Source organism: Alosa pseudoharengus, unplaced genomic scaffold (assembly GCF_046254945.1).
Source record: "Alosa pseudoharengus isolate Yale_2024_CS ecotype anadromous, Long Island Sound unplaced genomic scaffold, YU_APseudo_1.1 YU_APseudo_1.1_scf_16, whole genome shotgun sequence".
NCBI lineage: Eukaryota > Metazoa > Chordata > Actinopteri > Clupeiformes > Clupeidae > Alosa > Alosa pseudoharengus.
The window spans coordinates 27,620,128-27,640,127 of NW_027468630.1; the positions used below are offsets into that span (position 1 = coordinate 27,620,128).

A 20,000-nucleotide genomic window follows, 5' to 3' on the forward strand; every position below is an offset into this window, starting at 1 on the left:
CTCTCCATCCCCATAAAATGATTCATCTCATCACATTTCTCTCCTTCCTCTCTTCATCTCTGTCAATCTCTCCATCTCTTCATGTCCATCCATGTGTTCCCTCTTTTTCTACTTCACCTCTTTATCTCTTACATGCATGTCTTCTTACATATTGTACTTCTCCATTTTCATCTATCCTTTCACCATCCCCTTTCTTTCACTTCTCTCTTGTTCTCTCTCTCCCACTGTTCTCTATGCATCCCCTGCTTCACTCTCCTTTCTGTCCATTTCTATCTCCATCTCTCCTCCTGTTCCTTCCTCTATGTCTCACACCTCCCTTTTCATCTCTCTCTCTCTGTCTCTCTCTCTCTCTTTCTATCTCTCTCACTCTCTCTCTCTCTTTCTCTCTATCTCTCTCTCCCCCCCTCCAGCCTCTCCCCCTAAACTGCGTCCAATCAGAGGTCAGTCGTTGGCTGAGGGCGAGAGGCTGCAGCTGCGCTGTGAGGTAACCGACGGCAACCCCAGCCCCGCCTTCCGCTGGTACAAGGACGGCAGCGAGCTGAAGAAAAGCCGAGACATCAAAATCAAATCCAACAAGTGAGTCTGCAGTCTGTGTGCACATACACACACACACACACACACGCATGTGCGCACACACACACACACACGCACACGCACACATACGCACACACAGACGCACAGACACACACACTAGCACTAGTCCATGAGCATACACAGGCATAGTAAATGCATACGTACACATGGACACACACACCACAGTGTACATATGTACACCCACCAGAGGCGGACAGAGTACACAGCTTCATTACTTGAGTAAAAGTACAGACACCCTTTGCTAAATTTTACTCAAGTACAAGTTAAAGTACAACAGCCAGATGTCTACTTAAGTAAAAGTACTGAAGTACTTGTTTTTAAAAGTACTTGAGTATCAAGAGTACAAGAGTAGCCTACATTTTCTAAATATTGCATTACTGCCACAGTGCTTACATTTATGTACAGAAACTCCTATATGGAGTAATGAAAAATGTTAATGTTAATACCTTGGAGAATGTACAGTAAAAGGAATTGAAAGTAAAATCAAGTAATTTTCATCTTTTTACCATGTTGCCAGGGATGGGCAGTATTTCTAATACATGTATATAAAATACGTATTTCAAATACAAAATACTATTTTGTAATTGAAACACTTGAAGCGAAAACTATCATTAACACCAACAGAAAATTGAAATAGTCTGGCGAGGTGGGGCCACAGGTTGGCACATTCCCAAGATGGACCTGCTGTGTCTTCATCCATTGTTTCGTCCATGATTTCGTCTCTTATCTAAATCTGACCATGGAGTTGACTTTGGCGGACAGCTGAAGGTGATTGCTGATAGGCTGTCCCAATCAGTGGCGCCTGCACAATCCAATCACGTTTGAGAGGGAAACAACAAATTGAGGGTTTCCGAGATTTTTCTTTTTTCCTTTTTTTTATAAGAAGTAACAGGTACTCACGGTTATGGATAGAAATGTAGTGGAGTAAAGAGTACAATATTTGCCTCTCAAATGTACTTGAGTAAAGTCATGAGTACACCCCAAAAATGATACTCGAGTAAAGTACAGATCCCTCAAAATTGTACTCAAATTACTGTCCGGCTCTGACACGCACGCATTAACTATCGAAATCTACTCAAAAGTAGAATTTTTACAGTAATCAACTGACATTTTTGCAACAAAAGTTTTTAAAAATAAACAGACATTCCTACAGAAATAAAGAAAAATAGAATCACACATATTAATCCAATACTGTAAGTGAAAATCAAAAATGTAGAAACAAAACAAAAGGAAAAAGGAAAAAACAAACTGGAGACATTGCTATAGAACTATTTTTTTATTGTATGTGTGTGTGTGTGTGTGTGTGTGTGTGTGTGTGTGTGGCGGGGGTGGGGGGATTATGGATCCTGCCTTTTGTTCAGATCTGTCCACAAGTCCTCGTTGACATTGCAGGCGATGTCCTCTCGGGCTAGGCAACGGGGGAAATATCAGCTTGTGTGCCATATCCATCCTTGAACTGACCCCACCTCAATGTCTCTGCCTGCCCCTTCTATTGCTTACAAAAGAGGCATGCAGGTATGTGGTTGTTGGTCATATTTTTCTTTGCCACATTGAAAACTAGATGTACTGCAGAGCGGTACAAAATATGACCTCCGCCCAGTCCGGCACATTTTTTTTTCACAAAAATAAATCACACTTGGCAAATTGTGTTCATTTCCTCCTTTGTTCCTGCTTAGCTTCAGTAATTCAGCAAAGTCAGGGTATCTGCTGGTCTGGCTGCTGGCTAAAAACAAAAGGTGCATATATGATTCTAACTGTCTCACTGAATTGCATTATGCACACTCAATTCCCCCTGGAGGCAAACATACGCAAAACATTGGTCATCCTAGGCCCTACGGTTCTCAAGATATTCACAGAACACCCTGTTGGTGTACGGTCACTAACTGTACACATAAATTATTTTATTGTATGGCCCCCCATGAACGAAAGTTCACGAAACTTGGCATGCATTCGGAGGGTCTCATAATGATCCTACACTTTCAATTTCGTGCAGTTTTGACCATGTCAGCCAGATATATTGTGATTAAAACACCTAATTTTTTGCTTTTTAATTTTTAACTAGGTGGCGCTATATATGAAATAAGTGGAAATGGGATGGGTTGACATGGCCCCTTAAGTCCAACATACAAAAACGGTTCTCGAGATATTCACAGAAAACTGTCTCCGGCCACCTACAGGCCAGTTGGGGTACAGTAACATAAATTAATTTATTGTGTGGCCCCCCATTAACGGAATTCCACGAAACTTGGCATGCATACAGAGGGTGTCATAATGATCCTACACTTCCAATTTCGTGCAGTTTTGACCATGTTAGGTCACAGATACCTGCAATTACAACACCTTATTTTTACTTTTTTGTTTTTAACTAGGTGGCGTTATACATGAAATGAGTGGTTATGGAATGGGTTGACATGGCCCCTTAAGATCAACATACAAAAAAAGGTGGTCCTCCTAAACCCTACGGTTCTCGAGATAGTCACAGAAAACTGTGTCTGCCCTACCCTCCTTTCGGGGGGTCCAGTCCAGCGGGGGGCTACAGATGAAAACGAAAAACGATGGTTCCATGCTATCCATGTGGGGCTACATGCGTGTCCCCGGAATCCTTGACGGAAATTTGTGAAAAAGAAGAAAAAAAAATCTGACTTCGCTGCGCGGCGGTCATAATAATTCTTCGATAGGTTTTAGAAATGGGGAGTAAAGGGGTAAATACAGGACTGTACACGGGTACACACTTGAACAGGTACACAATAACTTACCTGAAGTCTATTGTAGTGCTAAGCCCAAGGGCGTAGGTTTGGTCTGAGCTTTGGTGGGGACACTACCCCCCCCCCCCCCAAAAAAAAAAAAAAATTATAATAATAATAATATATGATGCGTGCCTGACTTTAACTTTGTATAATGCATTACCTACTGATGGATATGCAGTAAAATATTTAGTCAAAACACCATGTCAAATGTACCTGTAGCCCTGAATCTCCCCTATCTGAGCAACAACCTGGCCGGGGTTCCTCTGTCACTTTATAAATAAAATATTGATGTCATGAGCAGTGACATAGCACGACTCAAATCTCGAAGAAGACCAGTAGTATTCACTAGGTCTATAACTAGCCTATAACTAGCTAACACTAAAAAAACACCATGTCCTTACTCAAGTTCACCTGCTGCTGTGACCCTGCCACACCAACGCTGTCTGATAAAGGGAGCGGCTGGGTTGCTTTTTCTGTCATCTGTTTTGCATTCATGTTCTATCTCCAGCACGTCAAGCCCATATAAATGCATTTGTTTTCACTGACATCCTCGTGCCATTTTCATTCATTTTAGCAAACATTGCATTGCTGGTTAAACGCATGCATTTCCTTTCCTTAGTAACCATTATCATAGTACACAAATCTGCTAGCGCAATATAGCTGAACTAGCTGGTATTTGGTGGATTCCAACGTCCATTTAATAGGCTATACACATATAGCACTGTCAACTAAATGTGTAGCCTACCAAAAAAATAATTTTCTGGCATTCATAACTAGTGCATAATATTATGACTTAGGGCTACACTTTGTTTCTTGAAATAACTTCTGATGTCCTCCACCTTTCTTTTCATGCCCGACATCCTCGAATCGACAGCCAAGCAAAGATTAGAGCTAAGATTTTTGCAGTCAAGTGTGTCAAAAACTTCTAATCGACAGCATTGTAGTCTACAGGGAGCTAAGCCAATCAAAAAACAGATCTGTCTCAAAGACGTATTTTGGGTGGTGGTACTGAAGTGGGAAATGATTTAACCTTTTGTGTACCGCATGAGGCGCCTTTTTCCCCGTTTCAACCTGAATATTGGTGGGGACATTTCAGTCATTATTTGATATTGGTGTGGACACGTCCTTCGGACCCCACGCAAATCTACGCCCATGGCTAAGCCTCAGACTGATTGGTGTTCAGTTTTCTCTGTAAGTGTTTTCAGGTATGTGTGCTTGCATTTTCAATGGAAGTGTTTTACCAATGATAACAGGAGATTTCATTTTTGAACAAAGAGTCTAATGTAAGAAACCGTGTGTAGTGTTTTGTAGTAAGTGTGTTGCAAACAATGCAAAGCAAAAAATGTGTTTAAGTTATGGTTACACAGTGTTTAAGGTATGGTACAAGAAGTTTACTGTAGGTATTCATTTTTAGTGTGTAAGCAATGGGCAAAAACTGTAACTGAAATAGTTAGATAATTGTTCACATTATAATGTTAGAAAATAATTATATTGTCTGAAGATAAATGTAATCTAATGGCTTATTAGGGTTCATATAAGTCTAACAGGGAGGCTACACCGGGCACGTAACTGAAGCATTATACTCACGTAGCGTCTGCTCCAACAATGAGCTTCCACTATAATCAATGGAACTGGCTACACCAGACGTGATAGCGGCGCGTACATTAGCTTCCACTGATCAATGGAACTGGCTACACCAGACGTGATAGCGGCGCGTACATTAGCTTCCACTATGATCAATGGAACTGGCTACACCAGGCGTGATAGCGACACGTTGCAGACCTGGTGTAGCCCTGGTGTTTATTTGAACATTTAAAAATAAGGCAGTCGATCTCCACATAAACTAGAGTGGTAGCCTGAAAGCCAGTCCAGAATTTAACCCCGCCCACGGAAATTCAGTCTGGACTTGTTCCATTGAGAAGCAACTATGCCCATACCAGAGCAGTTCGAACCAACCGCACCAATGACATTGTCTGGGCGGGCTTTATGCGATGATGGACAGATATGCAACAGTGCATAGTCTATCACGTCATCTTAGCACCCTTTTCTGTCTTTTGTCTGTACAAGATATTGGCAGCACAATAACTTCAAAAAGCTATCAGAAAACAGCATTAAGGCATCTCTTGTGAAGAATAATGTTTCGGCTGTTCTCCCTACAGGATTCATGGTACGTTATTTCGTTGCTCTGATTGGTTAGGTCTATCCAATCGAGTGCAATGCCATTTTCCCCCATGTATCGGTTGAAACACTCCCCATAATCACGTCCAAATCAAGCAGTATTAGACTCACAATAGAATTGAGTATGTATACGTCAGGCTACTAGAGGCCGAAATTACATTGACAACAGACTACCACACAAAGAGGAAGAGAAAGATGAATAAGGTTCTTTTCATAACTATATGGTTCCATAAAGAACCATGACTGTGTTGAACTGAAAGGTTCTTCACATTGAAAATAGTTATTCAGAAAGACTATTTTTATAACTGTTCGCCTTTTCCTGATGGTTCTTCAAATAATTATGGCCTTGTGTTACAATGCATTGATGACTATGTTATGAAGCATTTATGTAAGATTTTATGAAAATGTTATGCCTTAAAGTGGTTCCACATAGGCCCACATACTGATACCACATTGGCCACATATATATATATATATATACACACACACACATTCTGGTTTGTTAGTGTTGTTGCGTGCTGTGTTTATCCTGGCCTGGACTCTGTGTGTGTGGAGTGTAATCATGTTTGCTCTGTAGCTGCTGGTGTACAGTATCTCTTTGGTAAGCTGTGTCTATTCAATGTCTGCACTCTCCACTGATGTGACTGTACAGTTGCTATGCAGTATCAGCACTATGCGTGCGTGTGTGTGTGTGTGTGTGTGTGTGTGTGTGCGCATGTGTGTGTGTGTGTGTGTGTGTGTGTGTGTGATTAAGTGTGTCTGATTAACATTGTGTGTGTGTGTGCAGAGCGCACAGAGCCAAAAGTGCTGACGTGCAGTTTCTAGGGAAACTGGATCTCTCTAACAGGATTGCCTTCTCCCAGCCTCCATGTCACCGCGAGTGTGAATCTGGTCTCGCTGTGGGTTTTCACACACACACACACACACACACACACACACACACACACACACACACACACACACAGGCAGAGGGGATGTCCATTCTTGTGAGCAGGACAGAAGGGATGAGGTCAGGGTAATGTGAGGACAGAGACTAGCCACTGTGAGGGGATCATCAGAGTGTGTTACTGTAATGCATTTCTACTGTGTGTGCGTGTGCGTGTGCGTGTGCGTGTGCGTGTGTGTGTGTGTGTGTGTGTGAGGGTACAGCACCCATACCACTTGGTCTACCCCGGGGTTTAGTCTTGAAGTGAGACTCTTTTCACACAGCCTCAGTGGTCAGGTCTTTTTCTCCCGTCCCAATTTGGACCAGTGTCCTAGCTTCAGACTGACCGTCTGCCAGTCTTCGTGCTCTTCCCCCAACGTGTCGTGACATCTGTGAGTGACCGCTCACATCACTTCCTGATTTCCTGAGCCAGATGGGACCCTGACCCCTCCCAGACTGGGGCCGAATCCCCCCCGGAGCCGCGCTGCCAAACGTCCCGGAGCCAGCAGCCTGAGAGAGGAAGCGTAATGCTGGACGGAATGCGTCGTTGCCGGGGCGACTCCCTTCCGCCGAGCAGGTAGTGGCGACCGGAGCAGAGTGGACTCTAAAAATAGCTGCTGCCTATTTATAGTCTGCGTCTGGCCTGCCGCAGGCGTGTCTGCAAAGCCACGTGGGATAGCAGAGACGCATGCAGGCTGGGCGGGCGGATAGCCACAGAGCACCGGAGTGATGGAGAGATCACTGGAGCGCTGGTGACAACAAAATGGCAGAGTGCTGCTTCTGCTGAGAGCATCTATGTCTTTGTGTGTCTGAATAACAGTCTCTCTCTCTCTTGCTCTCTCATTCTCTCTCTCTCTTCCTCCTCCATTCTCTGTCTCTCTCTTGCTCTCTCATTCTCTCTCTCTCTCTTGCTCTCACATTCTCTCTCTCTCTCTCATTCTCTCTTGCTCTCGCTCCTCTTTCCTCTCTCTTTTTTCTCCTCTGCTCTTCCCCCCTTTAACTCACTACCTCCTTTTTCCTTTCTCTCTTTCTCCCTCTGTCTACTCTCCCTGTCTCTGTCATTCCTTCTTTTCTCATCCTCTTATATCTCTCTCCCTCCCTCTCTCTCTCTCTCTGTCCATCTCCTTCTCTGCCACTCCCTATCATCTCTCTCTCCCTGTCTCTTTGTCTTTCCCTTCCCCTCCTTCTCACTCATGTGCTGTCTCTCCCTGTAGCTCTCCTTCTCCATCTCTGTCGTTCACCCACTCTCCCTCGTTCCCTCCAGGCCTCTAACTACCTTCTCTCTCGCATGTCTGTTCTCCCCTCCCCCAACCCTGCCCCCCACCCCCCCACCCCCACCCCCCCCCCCCCCCATTGCAGGAAGAGCTCCAAGATGCAGATCAGTCGAGTGCGGCTGGAGGATGCTGGGAACTACTCGTGTGTGGTGGAGAACATACTGGGCCGAGACAACGCCAGCAGCACCGTCAGCGTCCACACCTGTAAGCTCCCACCTGTCTCTTATTAACGTGTTATTAACGTGTTATTATAAACTTCTTTAATCACCACCTGAAATGTGTTTTATCACCCCAATCGCATCTCCGGCCCACTTGCTGAGGCTCCATATGGGCATCTACCAGAGTGTAAGATGAGGTTGATGACACATCGATGACTTACCATCACTTACTTATTATAGATCATTACATCATATTATGGCACCTGAACAGAGGAGGATGGGCTGCAGTGTGTTGTGTCAATATTAGAAGTATTAAGCCTAATTATGCTTCCACATAGAATCGATGGTGTAGCCCAGAGCCGTCTGTGTTGCCATCCACCAAGCCCTACGCAGTCACCTGACGCCCTATCAAGCCCTACGCAGTCACCTGACACCCTACCAAGTCCTACGCAGTCACCTGACATGCGTGCACCTCCAAAACATTGTAACGCCACGTCAAGGTGACAAAGACAGCTCCGTGTGTTGATAGCCGGTGTGCTTCAGCAGCCTATACTGTGGACATAATTTTGCGTACAATGACAGGGTTATCCGATTGTACAACGTCTTATTTTTCAGTAATGTTTTGAAATCAGTACTTCAGCAGCAAACAGTACTTTGTGGTCAAATGTTAGTTAGTTTGCTAACATCCTATTAACTGGCTGGCGGACACCACACAAATAAGCTCAGATATATTTTCTGGTTACAATAACAAGGTTATTGAAATATATTGTGTCTATTTCTCAATAACATATACAGTTCAAAGGCTCAAACAAATAATATTTCTATTTAAACACAGCAGTCACAGACACAGGACACCCAGAACTAAAAAAGGTTCAACATGGTGTAGAGGCACCAACGTGCCTCAAGTTGACACAGAATCATAACTCAGCCTTAAGGCACTGTGCAATCATTTGGTAGAAATCAATCATGCCAATGACATGAGTGATGTATTGTAAGCGCCTGTACAGTATCCATGCACAGGTGAGAAGCAACTTTTGATAATGACTTTCGATATAGATGGAGACTAAGATATTGACATTGTCAAATATTGTAGGTTCTGACAGGGAGCTTTGTTCCTTCAGTGAGTGTGTATTCAGAGTAGGCGGTGCCATTTCCATGACGACTGCAGTGCGTTAGCTTATTAGTTCTAATGGCTCGGTGTACATTGCAGCTGTCTGAATTAGACCCAAGCCTTAATCACTCATCTCCTCCATCGCTGCTCCCTCTTTTCCCTCTCTAAGAGGTCTGCGGATGACAAATGTGATAAAGATGGAGCATCCATCTTCTTTATGGAGGAAACAAATCAGGGAGGCTCCAGGTAGCCGCAAACGCAGGGCCAGAACTGGACCGCGGCTGGCCCGGGTCAAAGCCGGACCCATTCCAGACTCAGCCCCTATCTGGAGGGCAGATCGCACATCTGACTGATGGATTCATGAAATATAAATCTCGCTTACAGCACTGAAACAACAACTTAAGTGTAGAATACACTGATTTATGTTGACACCAAAAAATGTACCTAACTATAGCGGCATTAATTAGTAGAACACATCAATGAGTGTCTGTTTCTGTGTGGGTGGATTGTATGTGCTAAGTGTTTTAGCCAGTGAAGCCAATGGGAAGCTTCTAATATCAAAGTTGTTTATATGCCTGTGTTTATGTGTTTGTACTCTATGTGTGTAACAGTAGCCAGCTGGAACGTAGCTGTGCAGTACGTACGTTAGGTAAACCTCTCTCCCGATGCCTTAAGAGACATGCTAGTTAGACAGGGAGCTAGCACCACAACCTCAACACAATGCAGGTTACACATGCATGCTTATGTCAGTTTGTTATTATTTGCGAAATACATGAATGAAACTGTATCAGACATCAGTTGACTGAATGTGAGAATGCTCTTGGTGAGCTGTAAGTATTCATGGGTTTCATCAGGTCCCTTTACACAGGTGTATAAAATCAAGAACCTAGATTATGAATGCAGACATGGTGCTTGATTAATACACCTGTGGAAAGGGACCTGATGAAACCCATGACTTGACCTGTTGGCTATTCTGTTTAGTGCCCTCTGCTCTTGCGTTGGTGAGCTGTAAGTATTGACCTGTTGGCTGTTCTCTGCTCTTGCGTTGGTGCGCTGTATTGACCTGTTGGCTGTTCTCTGCTCTTGCGTTGGTGAGCTGTAAGTATTGACCTGTTTGCTGTTCTCTGCTCTTGCGTTGGTGAGCTGTAAGTATTGACCTGTTGGCTGTTCTCTGGGCCATTATGTCCTGAAGTTATTGGATAGGAGGTGGAAAAGTCTGGCTTCAGAAAGTTCTTCCACATATCTGTCCCAACCATTCACCTAAACCAGATGATTCTAATTAGCACAACTCTTCAGCCAGGTAGGTCATCGAATTGGTGTTCACTGGTAAAACCAATATATGGCAGGACTTTTACTTTGTGAAGCCGGACTTTTCCTCCTCTGGTAGTTGGTCTCAGTGCCAGTGGCAGCAGCTCACATCCTGGGAGATTCTTCTTCTCATCCTTCTCTTAATTGCTCTGTTGTTCTGTCCTATTATAATGTCCTGTTAGCTTCAGCTCTCTCTGGGCAATTGGTTTATTAGAGGGTGTATTTGGGTCACCATGGGGACTGTTTGGGTACCCTGTGTGTTAAAACTGAGGGAGGAAGATGTGTTAGAAACTTCCAAGGGAGTGTGTGTATATGTGTGTGTGTGTGTGTGTGTGTGTGTGTGTGTGTGTATATGTGTGTGTGTCTTCCTTTTTTTCATGTGATTTGATTAGTTTAGGATTACTGGTTGTTGGTTATATCGAACATATTTATTTAGATTTTGATTCATTTTATTTATTCCAGTAAAATAGCATTTGAAGGGAGGCCCATTACTATTGATCAGCATGTTGTAAGGATGTGTGTGTGTTTGTGTGTTTGTGTCACTCCCCATTTACCCACATGACTGACCAGTAATGTAGAATAAGTGCTCTCTCTCTCTCTCTCTCTCTCTCTCTCTCTCCCTCTCTCCCTTCGTCTCACTCTCACTCTTTCATTTCTGCAGCTGTGTGCAGAAATGCCCTGTAATTTATTAGCAGGTCAGAGGTACAGTCTCTACTTTCTGTGTGTGTGTGTGTGTGTGTGTGTGTGTGTGTGTGTGTGTGTGTGTGTGTGTGTGTGTGTCTGATTGTGTGGGCAGAGTAATTGGGATCGTTAATAACCAGCGATCAGTCCACAATTTAGTATGTCTGCAAAAGGTTAAAGTAGGTGGTCCTTTAGGGTGAGGAGTGTGTGTGTGTGTGTGTGTGTGTGTGTGTGTGTGTGTGTGTGTGTGTGTGTGTGTGGTGTGTGTATGTGTGTGTGTGTGTGTGTGTGTGTGTGTGTGTGTTTCATCTTGTGGCTAATGAAGACAAACAGTGTCATTTTGGCAGATGCTGCAGTCTGTGCATTGGGTTATGGGCTTCGGCAATGCCGACACAGCCCCCATATACAGTACAATCAGCTAAAGCTGCATACACAGACACACACACACACACACACACACACACACACACACACATACACACACACACAAACACACACAAATAATGAACATCAATAAGATCAGTGCACTGCAATATAAAATGCATGTGTACATGTCACAAGAGCATAAAGATGCAATGCACCACGCACTGTACAGTACGTATGTAATGTTTGCATATGATCTCATGCAGTGCACCACGCACTGTGCATATGTAATGTTTGCATACAATCTCATACAGTGCACCATGCACTGTGCGTACGTAATATAAGGGATAATGTATAGAACGCCGGTCATTATTGGGAAAATAAGTCCCGACAGGGCGAACCAGACCCCGACGCGCAGCGGAATAATGACCGGCGTTCTATACATTATCCCGCTTATTACACGGCTACTTGCCAAAGCGAAACAAACTCCCCACAATGTGACTCTTTAGCCTACATAGCCTATTTGTTACCGTTTCTTCGTGGCTTTTGGTGAGAAACAAATAGTTCGACAACAGCACACGCTGAACTTGAATCAAACATTTTTTAGAACACAGCTGATCAACCGTCTGCTTTCACTTTTGAATGAAGTTCCAGTCCTTGCGTAGTGATATGAAAGATGTGAAATAGAAGCACAAAGCCCATTTTCCTTGACTGCGGTCTGTTATACTTAGCAACGGTCTGTTATTGAGAATTAGCAGACCACCGAACGTTGGGAAGGCCCATTCAAGTGAATGGAGCATTCTGCAGCATTATGAAGAGCCGTGTAATAAGTTTGCATATGATCTCATGCAGTGCACCATGCACTATGCGTATGTAATGTTTGCATATGATCTCCCTCTTTCACCTCCCATCACACGCACGCCAGAGTTTCCGCTAGAAAAAAATGGTGCCGGTCAAAGTGACCGGCAGAGGTTTCGTTTTCCGGACATTTTGATGATATGCCGGTCAACTATCCTATTATCCCTTTTTAATTAGTCAAATTTGAGGAAAACTGGAGACATGCTATGTAGCTTAAAGAATGACATAATCAGGCTGTATAGAATGCAACATGTTCATTAGCCTAACTTAAACATGCCTAACAAGATCTATCCAGTATATTTTCATGGACAGCAAGAGTCCGCTTCGTTCATCGTTTTAAAAAGGCTACGTTGTTTGTTGCTGCTACCCACTGTCACGGTCTGTTACGGGCAAAGTATGGCAAGGCAAGGGAATCTTTGAAATACAAGAATCTTTATTCTAGAACACAACCCACATAAACTAATAACCGACAAGGACGGAGAGGAGACAGAGGGTTTACATACACAATGGGTAACAGGGCACAGGTGGACAATGATCAAGGTAAAACAAGAGACAGGTGGAAACCATAATTAAACTAACAGACTAAAGACAAAGGACTGGACGAGACCAACAAGACAATAACGGGGAACAGGTGTGGAAACAGAAACGGAGGGAAAACTAACAAGACAGGAAGCACAGACCAAATAAGGAGATGGGGCGGAGACAAAGACAGGTGACAGGCAGGTAAACACAAAGCACATGGGGAACAAACAAAGGAGTACAGACAGGACCCTTACATTACCCCCCCCCCCCCTCCAAGGGCCGGATTCCAGACGGCCCAAACAAAAAAAAAAAAGGTCCAAACAGGGTGGGCAGAGGGGCCAAAAGGCTGGAGGGTCAGGTGGACGGCCTGGTGGACGGCCGGTCAGAAATGGAGGGTCAGGCGGACGGCCAGTCAGAGACGGGTCAGGCGGACGGCCCGATGGACGACCGGTCAGAGCCGAAGCCGGAGCAGGAGCTGGAGCCAGATCCGGAGCCGGAGTCAAGCTGACGACTGGAGCCCGAGTCAGAGCCGGATCGGGAGCCCGAGCTGGATCGGAAAGTCCGGGCCAGATCCGGAGCGGGAGCCGGAGCCAGATCCGGAGCCGGAGTCGAACTCACGACTGGAGCCGGAGTCGAACTCGCAACTGGAGCTTGAGCCAGCGCAGGAGTCTGAATCTTGGCTGGAGCCGGAGCCAGAATCGGGACTGGAGCCGGAGCCAGAATCGGGACTGGAGCCGGAGCCAGAATCGGGATTGGAGCCGGAGCCAGAATCGGGACTGGAGCTGGAATAGGGACTGGAGCTGGAATAGGGACTGGAGCTGGAGCTACTGGAAGAACTGCAGGCCCAGAGCGCTGGGGAGCTGGGACTGGAGAGGGACCTGGTCCATCCTCCTCAGAGGACCAGTCATCCTCAGTGGTTTCCCCCTCTTCATCCTCCCAGAACATTAGGTGCAGTGGCAAGTTTGACTCAAAATCAAAAAACTTGCCTTCATCCATGTTTGTCGGTTGGTTATTCTGTCACGGTCTGTTACGGGCAAAGTATGGCAAGGCAAGGGAATCTTTGAAATACAAGAATCTTTATTCTAGAACACAACCGACAAGGACGGAGAGGAGACAGAGGGTTTACATACACAATGGGTAACAGGGCACAGGTGGACAATGATCAAGGTAAAACAAGAGACAGGTGGAAACCATAATTAAACTAACAGACTAAAGACAGAGGACTGGACGAGACCAACAAGACAATAACGGGGAACAGGTGTGGAAACAGAAACGGAGGGAAAACTAACAAGACAGGAAGCACAGACCAAATAAGGAGATGGGGCGGAGACAAAGACAGGTGACAGGCAGGTAAACACAAAGCACATGGGGAACAATTTTCTTTTTCTTTCGGCCGCGGATCAATGATACCGTTTAATTTTGCCAGAAGGAGGAGGAGGCTAACCCTGCAGATCATAGACAGAGAATGCATAGGCCTACTGTATGCTTTGGGTAAAGAACACTTTGCATGTCCAGTGTACACGGAAAATGACAGTGTCTTGGAGCGGCCGCATCCCCCGCAACTCCACTTCCAATGTCACTGATTCCAACACGCCCGACACTTCTGCTTTTTATCTGGTGGTGGTGGAGTTGACCGGACATCTGAGGCTTCAGACGTTACCAATTTATCATCCATCGCGTCCATCCATCGGACAATTTGACCGGAGAGATTTAATTTTGTCGGACATATCATTTTTTTTCCGGCCAATGTCCGGTAATTACCGGACAACGGAAACCCTGACACACGCACACACACGCACACACACACACAAACACACACCACACAAACAGATAGACACAATTTGTGAATCTGATCAGCCAGCGCAGCTCTCAGTTCTGGTGACGGGCCGTTGAGATGGGGTCATGACACAGACGGAGTCACTGAGCCTCTCATGGGGTGCTGTCTGTCTGAGAGAACACACACACTCACACAAAGACATACGCACACACACCACACATCTGCAAACACACACATAAACACACAAGCTACTCACTGGGTTACACACAAACACACACACACACACACACACACACACACACACACACACATACAAACACACAAACGCACACACACACACGCACACACTCAAACACACACAAGCTACTCACTGGGTTACACATACACACACACACACACGCACACACACACACACACACACACACACACACACACACACACACACACTCTCTCTGTCTGTCTCAGAGAACACACACATTCACACAAAGACACGCACACACATCGCACATACGCACGCAGTCATGAATATGGATTTTAGGTAGTAAGCTAGTTGTCATGTTAAACGTTACACCGTTGTTTCCAGAATCCCGGTATTCTAGCTGAAAGCACACACTGGGGTGGCATTAGGCCATGTGTGAGTGGTTCTGTAGACACGTGCAGGTGGCATAGTGAGGGGTCTCTTTAGCGGTGGAGCGGGATAGCAGGGTAGTGGGATAGCGGGATCACCACATGAACATAATCAGCGGAATGTGGCTTTTGCTTAGCCAAGCACATTTCTGTTCTCCTCTCTCTCTCTCTCTCTCTCTCTCTCTCTCTCTCACTCCCCCCTGTTTCTCTCTCTCTCACTCCCTCCCCTCTCTCTCTCTTTCTCTCTCACCATCTTGCCATCTACCTCCCCCCCCCGTACTTCCCCCCGACGTGTCTTTTTCTGGGCACTGAGTGCTGTGGCTACGTTCCTCTTGCCCTGACGTGTGGCTGAAAGCCTTCTGAATGGGAGCACCTGTACGCAGCTCAATGCTATTGATCGCAGCATCTCTGAGTGGACTGGGACTGATGTGGGGAGGGAAGGGGGGTGACTTACGGCCGCCGGCCCAGCCTCACTCTCACTGGTCTGGGGATGAATCATGGACCGAGAGCCTCTCTCTGTGTGTGTGTGTGTGTGTGTGTGTGTGTGTGTGTGTGTGTGTGTGTATGTGTGTGTGTGTGTGTGAGAGAGAGAGAGAGAGAGAGAGAGGGAGAGAACATTTTATATACACATAGCTATTTATACAACCATGTTTCCAAAAAAGTTGGAACGCTGTGTAAAATGTAAAAAACAAAAACAGAGTGTGATAATCTTCAGATCTTACAGTATAAGCCCAAAAGGACACAGACAACATATCAAATACTTCAACTGCCTACAGCCCAGACCTGTCACATTGGGTGCATCATGGAATGAAAAATAGGATTAAGAAGACACCATACTGTTGAGCAGCAGAAATCCTATATATTCGGCAAGAATGGGACAATATTTCACTCTCAAAACACCAGCAACTGGGCTCCTCAGTTCCCAAACATTTACCAACTGTTGTTAAAAGAAGCGGTGAAGTAACATAGTGCTAAACATGCATGCATCTGTTCCACGCACACACACACGCACACACACACACACACACACACAGTGCTAAACATCATCTTTTTTGAGATGTGTTTTGAGTATGAAATTCAAAATGAACATATAATGTATTTTCCAGAAGAACAATGAAAAAATTGTTTTAACAGTTAATATGTTGTCGTTGCACTATTGTCAGTTAAATATAGGGTTTACACAATTTGAAAATCAAAGCATTCTGTTTCTATCTGCATTTCACAAATCTTCCCAACTTGTGGTTGTATTCACATTTCACACAATGTTTGCATAGGATCTCATGCATTGCACCACGCACCTGATCAGCCAGCGCAGCTCTCAGTTCTGGTGACGGGCCGTTGAGATGGGGTCATGACACAGACGCAGAGTCACTGAGCCTCTCATGGGGTGCTGTCTGTCTGAGAGAACACACACACTCTGTCTGAGAGAACACACACACACAATGTGACAATTTCACAATTCACCTTTTTTTTTCCCTTAACGCTCTTGTTAGATTACTCTGTTGCATTGACAACACTGCATCCAAACAGATAAGTAACTTTAGATTTCAGTTTCAGAGAGAGAGAGAAGATGATGTGAGAGAGAGTGAGAGTAAAAAAAGGGACCATCATGTCCATTGATCAGAGAGGATCAATGTGTGTGTGTGTGTGTGTGTGTGTGTGTGTGTGTGTGTGTGTGTGTGTGTGTGTGTGTTGTGTGTGTGTTTTGTGTGTGTGTGTGTGTGTGTGTGTGTGTGTATGTATGTATGTATGTGTGTGGGTGGTGTTCTGGTCCTGATAGGTCTGTTTTCCATATCAACACACACGCATACTCTCTTTCTTTCTCTCTGTCTCTCTTTCTCCCTTTCTCCCCCCTCAATGCCTCTCTCTCTCTCACACACACACACACACACAATTTAAGCTCTAAGCCAAGTGTGAGACAGTCTCTACTTTACATGCTGCTTAAGCAGAGATAATTAATGACCTATGACACCAAATCCTGGTCTGGTACTGCAAGCCTGTATCTCTATCGAGCGCCTTTCTCTGGAAAATATACTCTGCAAGTCCTCAGTCACATATTGATTAGCTAAGTACTTTTTTCTGCTCACCCAATCACCATGCCTGGGGAGGGGTTTACGTGATGACACAAAGGAAGTGCCATGAATGGCAGGAAATGATAATGTAATGAATATGATGACGATAGCATTGCAATACCATCTTAACAGTTGGGTCCATTTTTGAAAGATCATTTGCTGAATCTTGTGCAATGATCTGTATCACGTTGAGAAATGAACAGATGTGTTGTGCCTCTCCTGAAATCAGTAACAGTTGGATTTCTGAGCAAACATATGAGTTTTCACCATGAGCTATACCCTTCTGGCTGATCTAATGCTTTCAGTCTCTCTCTCTCTCTCTCTCCCTCTCTCTCTCTGTCTCTCCTATCTTGCTCAGTTGTTTTCTCCTCTCTGTCAGTGTGTGTGTGTGTGTTTGTGTGTGCGTGCATGTGTATCTTCTTCAGCTTTCATATTTTAGGGACAAAAGGCACCCATGTGATTGCAGAAAGTGCATCCCATCCATAGAATAGCTGTCTGTGACCTGTGACCTGTGCGATCTCTCTCCGTGGGATGGATCTCTGGAGCCTTGTCTTGTGACCTTGTTTATGTAGCGTGTGCGCGCTGACTAGCCTACTACACTCCAAACCCCATACAGTTTGTACCCAGCGCTGTGATGCTCAGCGGAGCTGTGTGTTCTCACTTCTGTCAGCAGACTGGAATCAAAACAGCTCTTCCACTGGAGTGGATGTCAACATTGCCATAGCTTCTTGTCACTTTGGATTCTCCTGTTTTCAATATCACAAAAGCTTTTTGTTCTCCTGTTTTTTTTTTTCTCGCTCACTCTCACTCCCTCTTGTTTGCTCACACACACACACAAACACACACAGACACACGCACACGCACACACACACACACACGCAAAAAAAAATACAGACTCAAACTGAGAAATACACACACATAACAGTAACAAACATTTTCTCAGGATTTTGTGCTCTTTCACCAAACTTACTGTCACTGCAAAACAATTCTTACACATATGCATAGTATAATATCACAGTATATAAGATATATTACTCTACCTTATCTAATTTATTGCATTACGTTTGTTCGATACACAGTCTGGAAATCTAGTTCTCATTAAGGTAAGCTCAGCCTCTGCGCTAAGTGTGCTTATGTTGCAATGAAGCTTGTTCCTCAGTGTAATAACAATAATGGTGGGGGCAGTGGTACAGCTGGACAAAGCGGTACACAAGTAAACACATGGACAGCACAGATACTGTTTCCTCATGGTCAGTGGGGTTTCCAAAAAGGCTATTACCTACTTGCTACATGGTTAGTGACGAAGTGGGAAGCAGTTATCCCACAGTGGTGAAAAGCTGGTTGCTGATTAGAAAACTACAAGACTATGCACATTCTGGTGAAACAACTGGAAACAGTCTCTCTCTCTCTCTCTCTCTCTCTCTCTCTGTCTCTCTCTCTCGTTTCTACATTTGAAAGTAACAGCCCCCCCCCCCTGCTGATTTCTCCTCCTCAGTGACCACCACACTCTCGCCCGCGTCCAGCCACACGCGCCAGTGCAACGAGACGGAGAAGTCCTACTGCGTCAACGGAGGCGACTGTTATGTCATTCATGGTATAAATCAGCTGTCCTGCAAGTAAGTGCTGTCCTCGGTGTGTGTGTGTGTGTGTGGGCGAGTGTGTGTATGTGCTGTGTTTGTGTATGTGTGTGTAGTGTATGTGTGTGTGTAGTGTGCGTGCGTGTGTTTGTGTGTGTGTGTGCGTGTGTGTGTGTTTGTGTAAAGCGTGCAGTGTGTGTGTGCATGCTTGTGTGTGTGAGTGTGTGTGTGTGTGCATGTGTGTGTATGTGTTGTGTTTATTTGTGTGCGTGTGTGTGCGTGTGTGTGTGTGGGTGGGTGTGTGTGTGCTGTGTTTATGTGTGTGTGTGTGTGTGTGTGTGTGTGTGTGTGTGTGTGTGTGTGTGTGTGTGTGTGTGTGTGTGTGTGTGTGTGTATGTGAAGCTTCTTGAGGTGCCTTCCTCCCACACACACCTGTTCTCATCCCCCTGTGCTGACAGAAGACTTAGGGCAAGGCAGGGGTGGGACAGCAAGATGCTGCACAAAGTATGTGTGTTACCAGATGGTTTGTACACTGTGTGTGTGTGTGTGTGTGTGTGTGTGTGTGTGTGTGTGTGTGTGTGTGTGTGTGTGTGTGTGTCTGTCTATCTGTCTGTCCGTCCACTGTGTACAGGCTCAGTAAATGGGAAACAGTCAACACTATTCCAGCCAATCAGCATCCAGGGCCGCTCGTCCTCCAATCATGCCTCAGCAGCATGGATGGGAGGGGCCTGTTTAATTGGCTCGAATATCAACAACCTTTCACAAGGATAAGGCACTGCTCCTTTAAATGGTCCTATTGGGCGGCCTGTTATATGGCCGGTCCTGACCGCTGGGTTCAGTTCTCTCTCTTCATCCCATTTCATCATCATTTTCAACAGGATTACCAATCTATGCAAGTAAGACTCTCATCCCCACACATGAAACAGAGATCGACACACAAACTGGGATGTCCATGCCCAGTAAACATCGGACCATATATGTACACACATGTAAAGGCACACACACACACACACACACACACACACACACACACACACACACACACACACACATACATACATACAGAGTGAGAGTAGTAGAGGCCATACAAACGGAGATCGAGGTCTTGATATACCACTTGCAATGACAACATCTGGCATGGGGAGAGATTAACGTGAAACCCTGACAAACACTCTCACACACACGCACGCACCCACACACCCACACACACACACACACACACACATAA

At 45.2% G+C, this 20,000-nt stretch overlaps 1 protein-coding gene across 1 annotated transcript in view; it reads left to right on the plus strand.

The window, feature by feature from the left end:
• The window catches only part of nrg2b (neuregulin 2b), a 67,607-nt gene that overhangs the window by 36,144 nt on the left and 11,463 nt on the right, over positions 1–20,000 (plus strand). Inside the window, exons 2-4 of the mRNA XM_076287590.1 lie at positions 411–576; positions 7,804–7,922; positions 18,691–18,811. Coding sequence (XP_076143705.1) covers positions 411–576; positions 7,804–7,922; positions 18,691–18,811 — 406 coding nt within the window. The remainder of the gene's footprint in view (positions 1–410; positions 577–7,803; positions 7,923–18,690; positions 18,812–20,000) is intronic.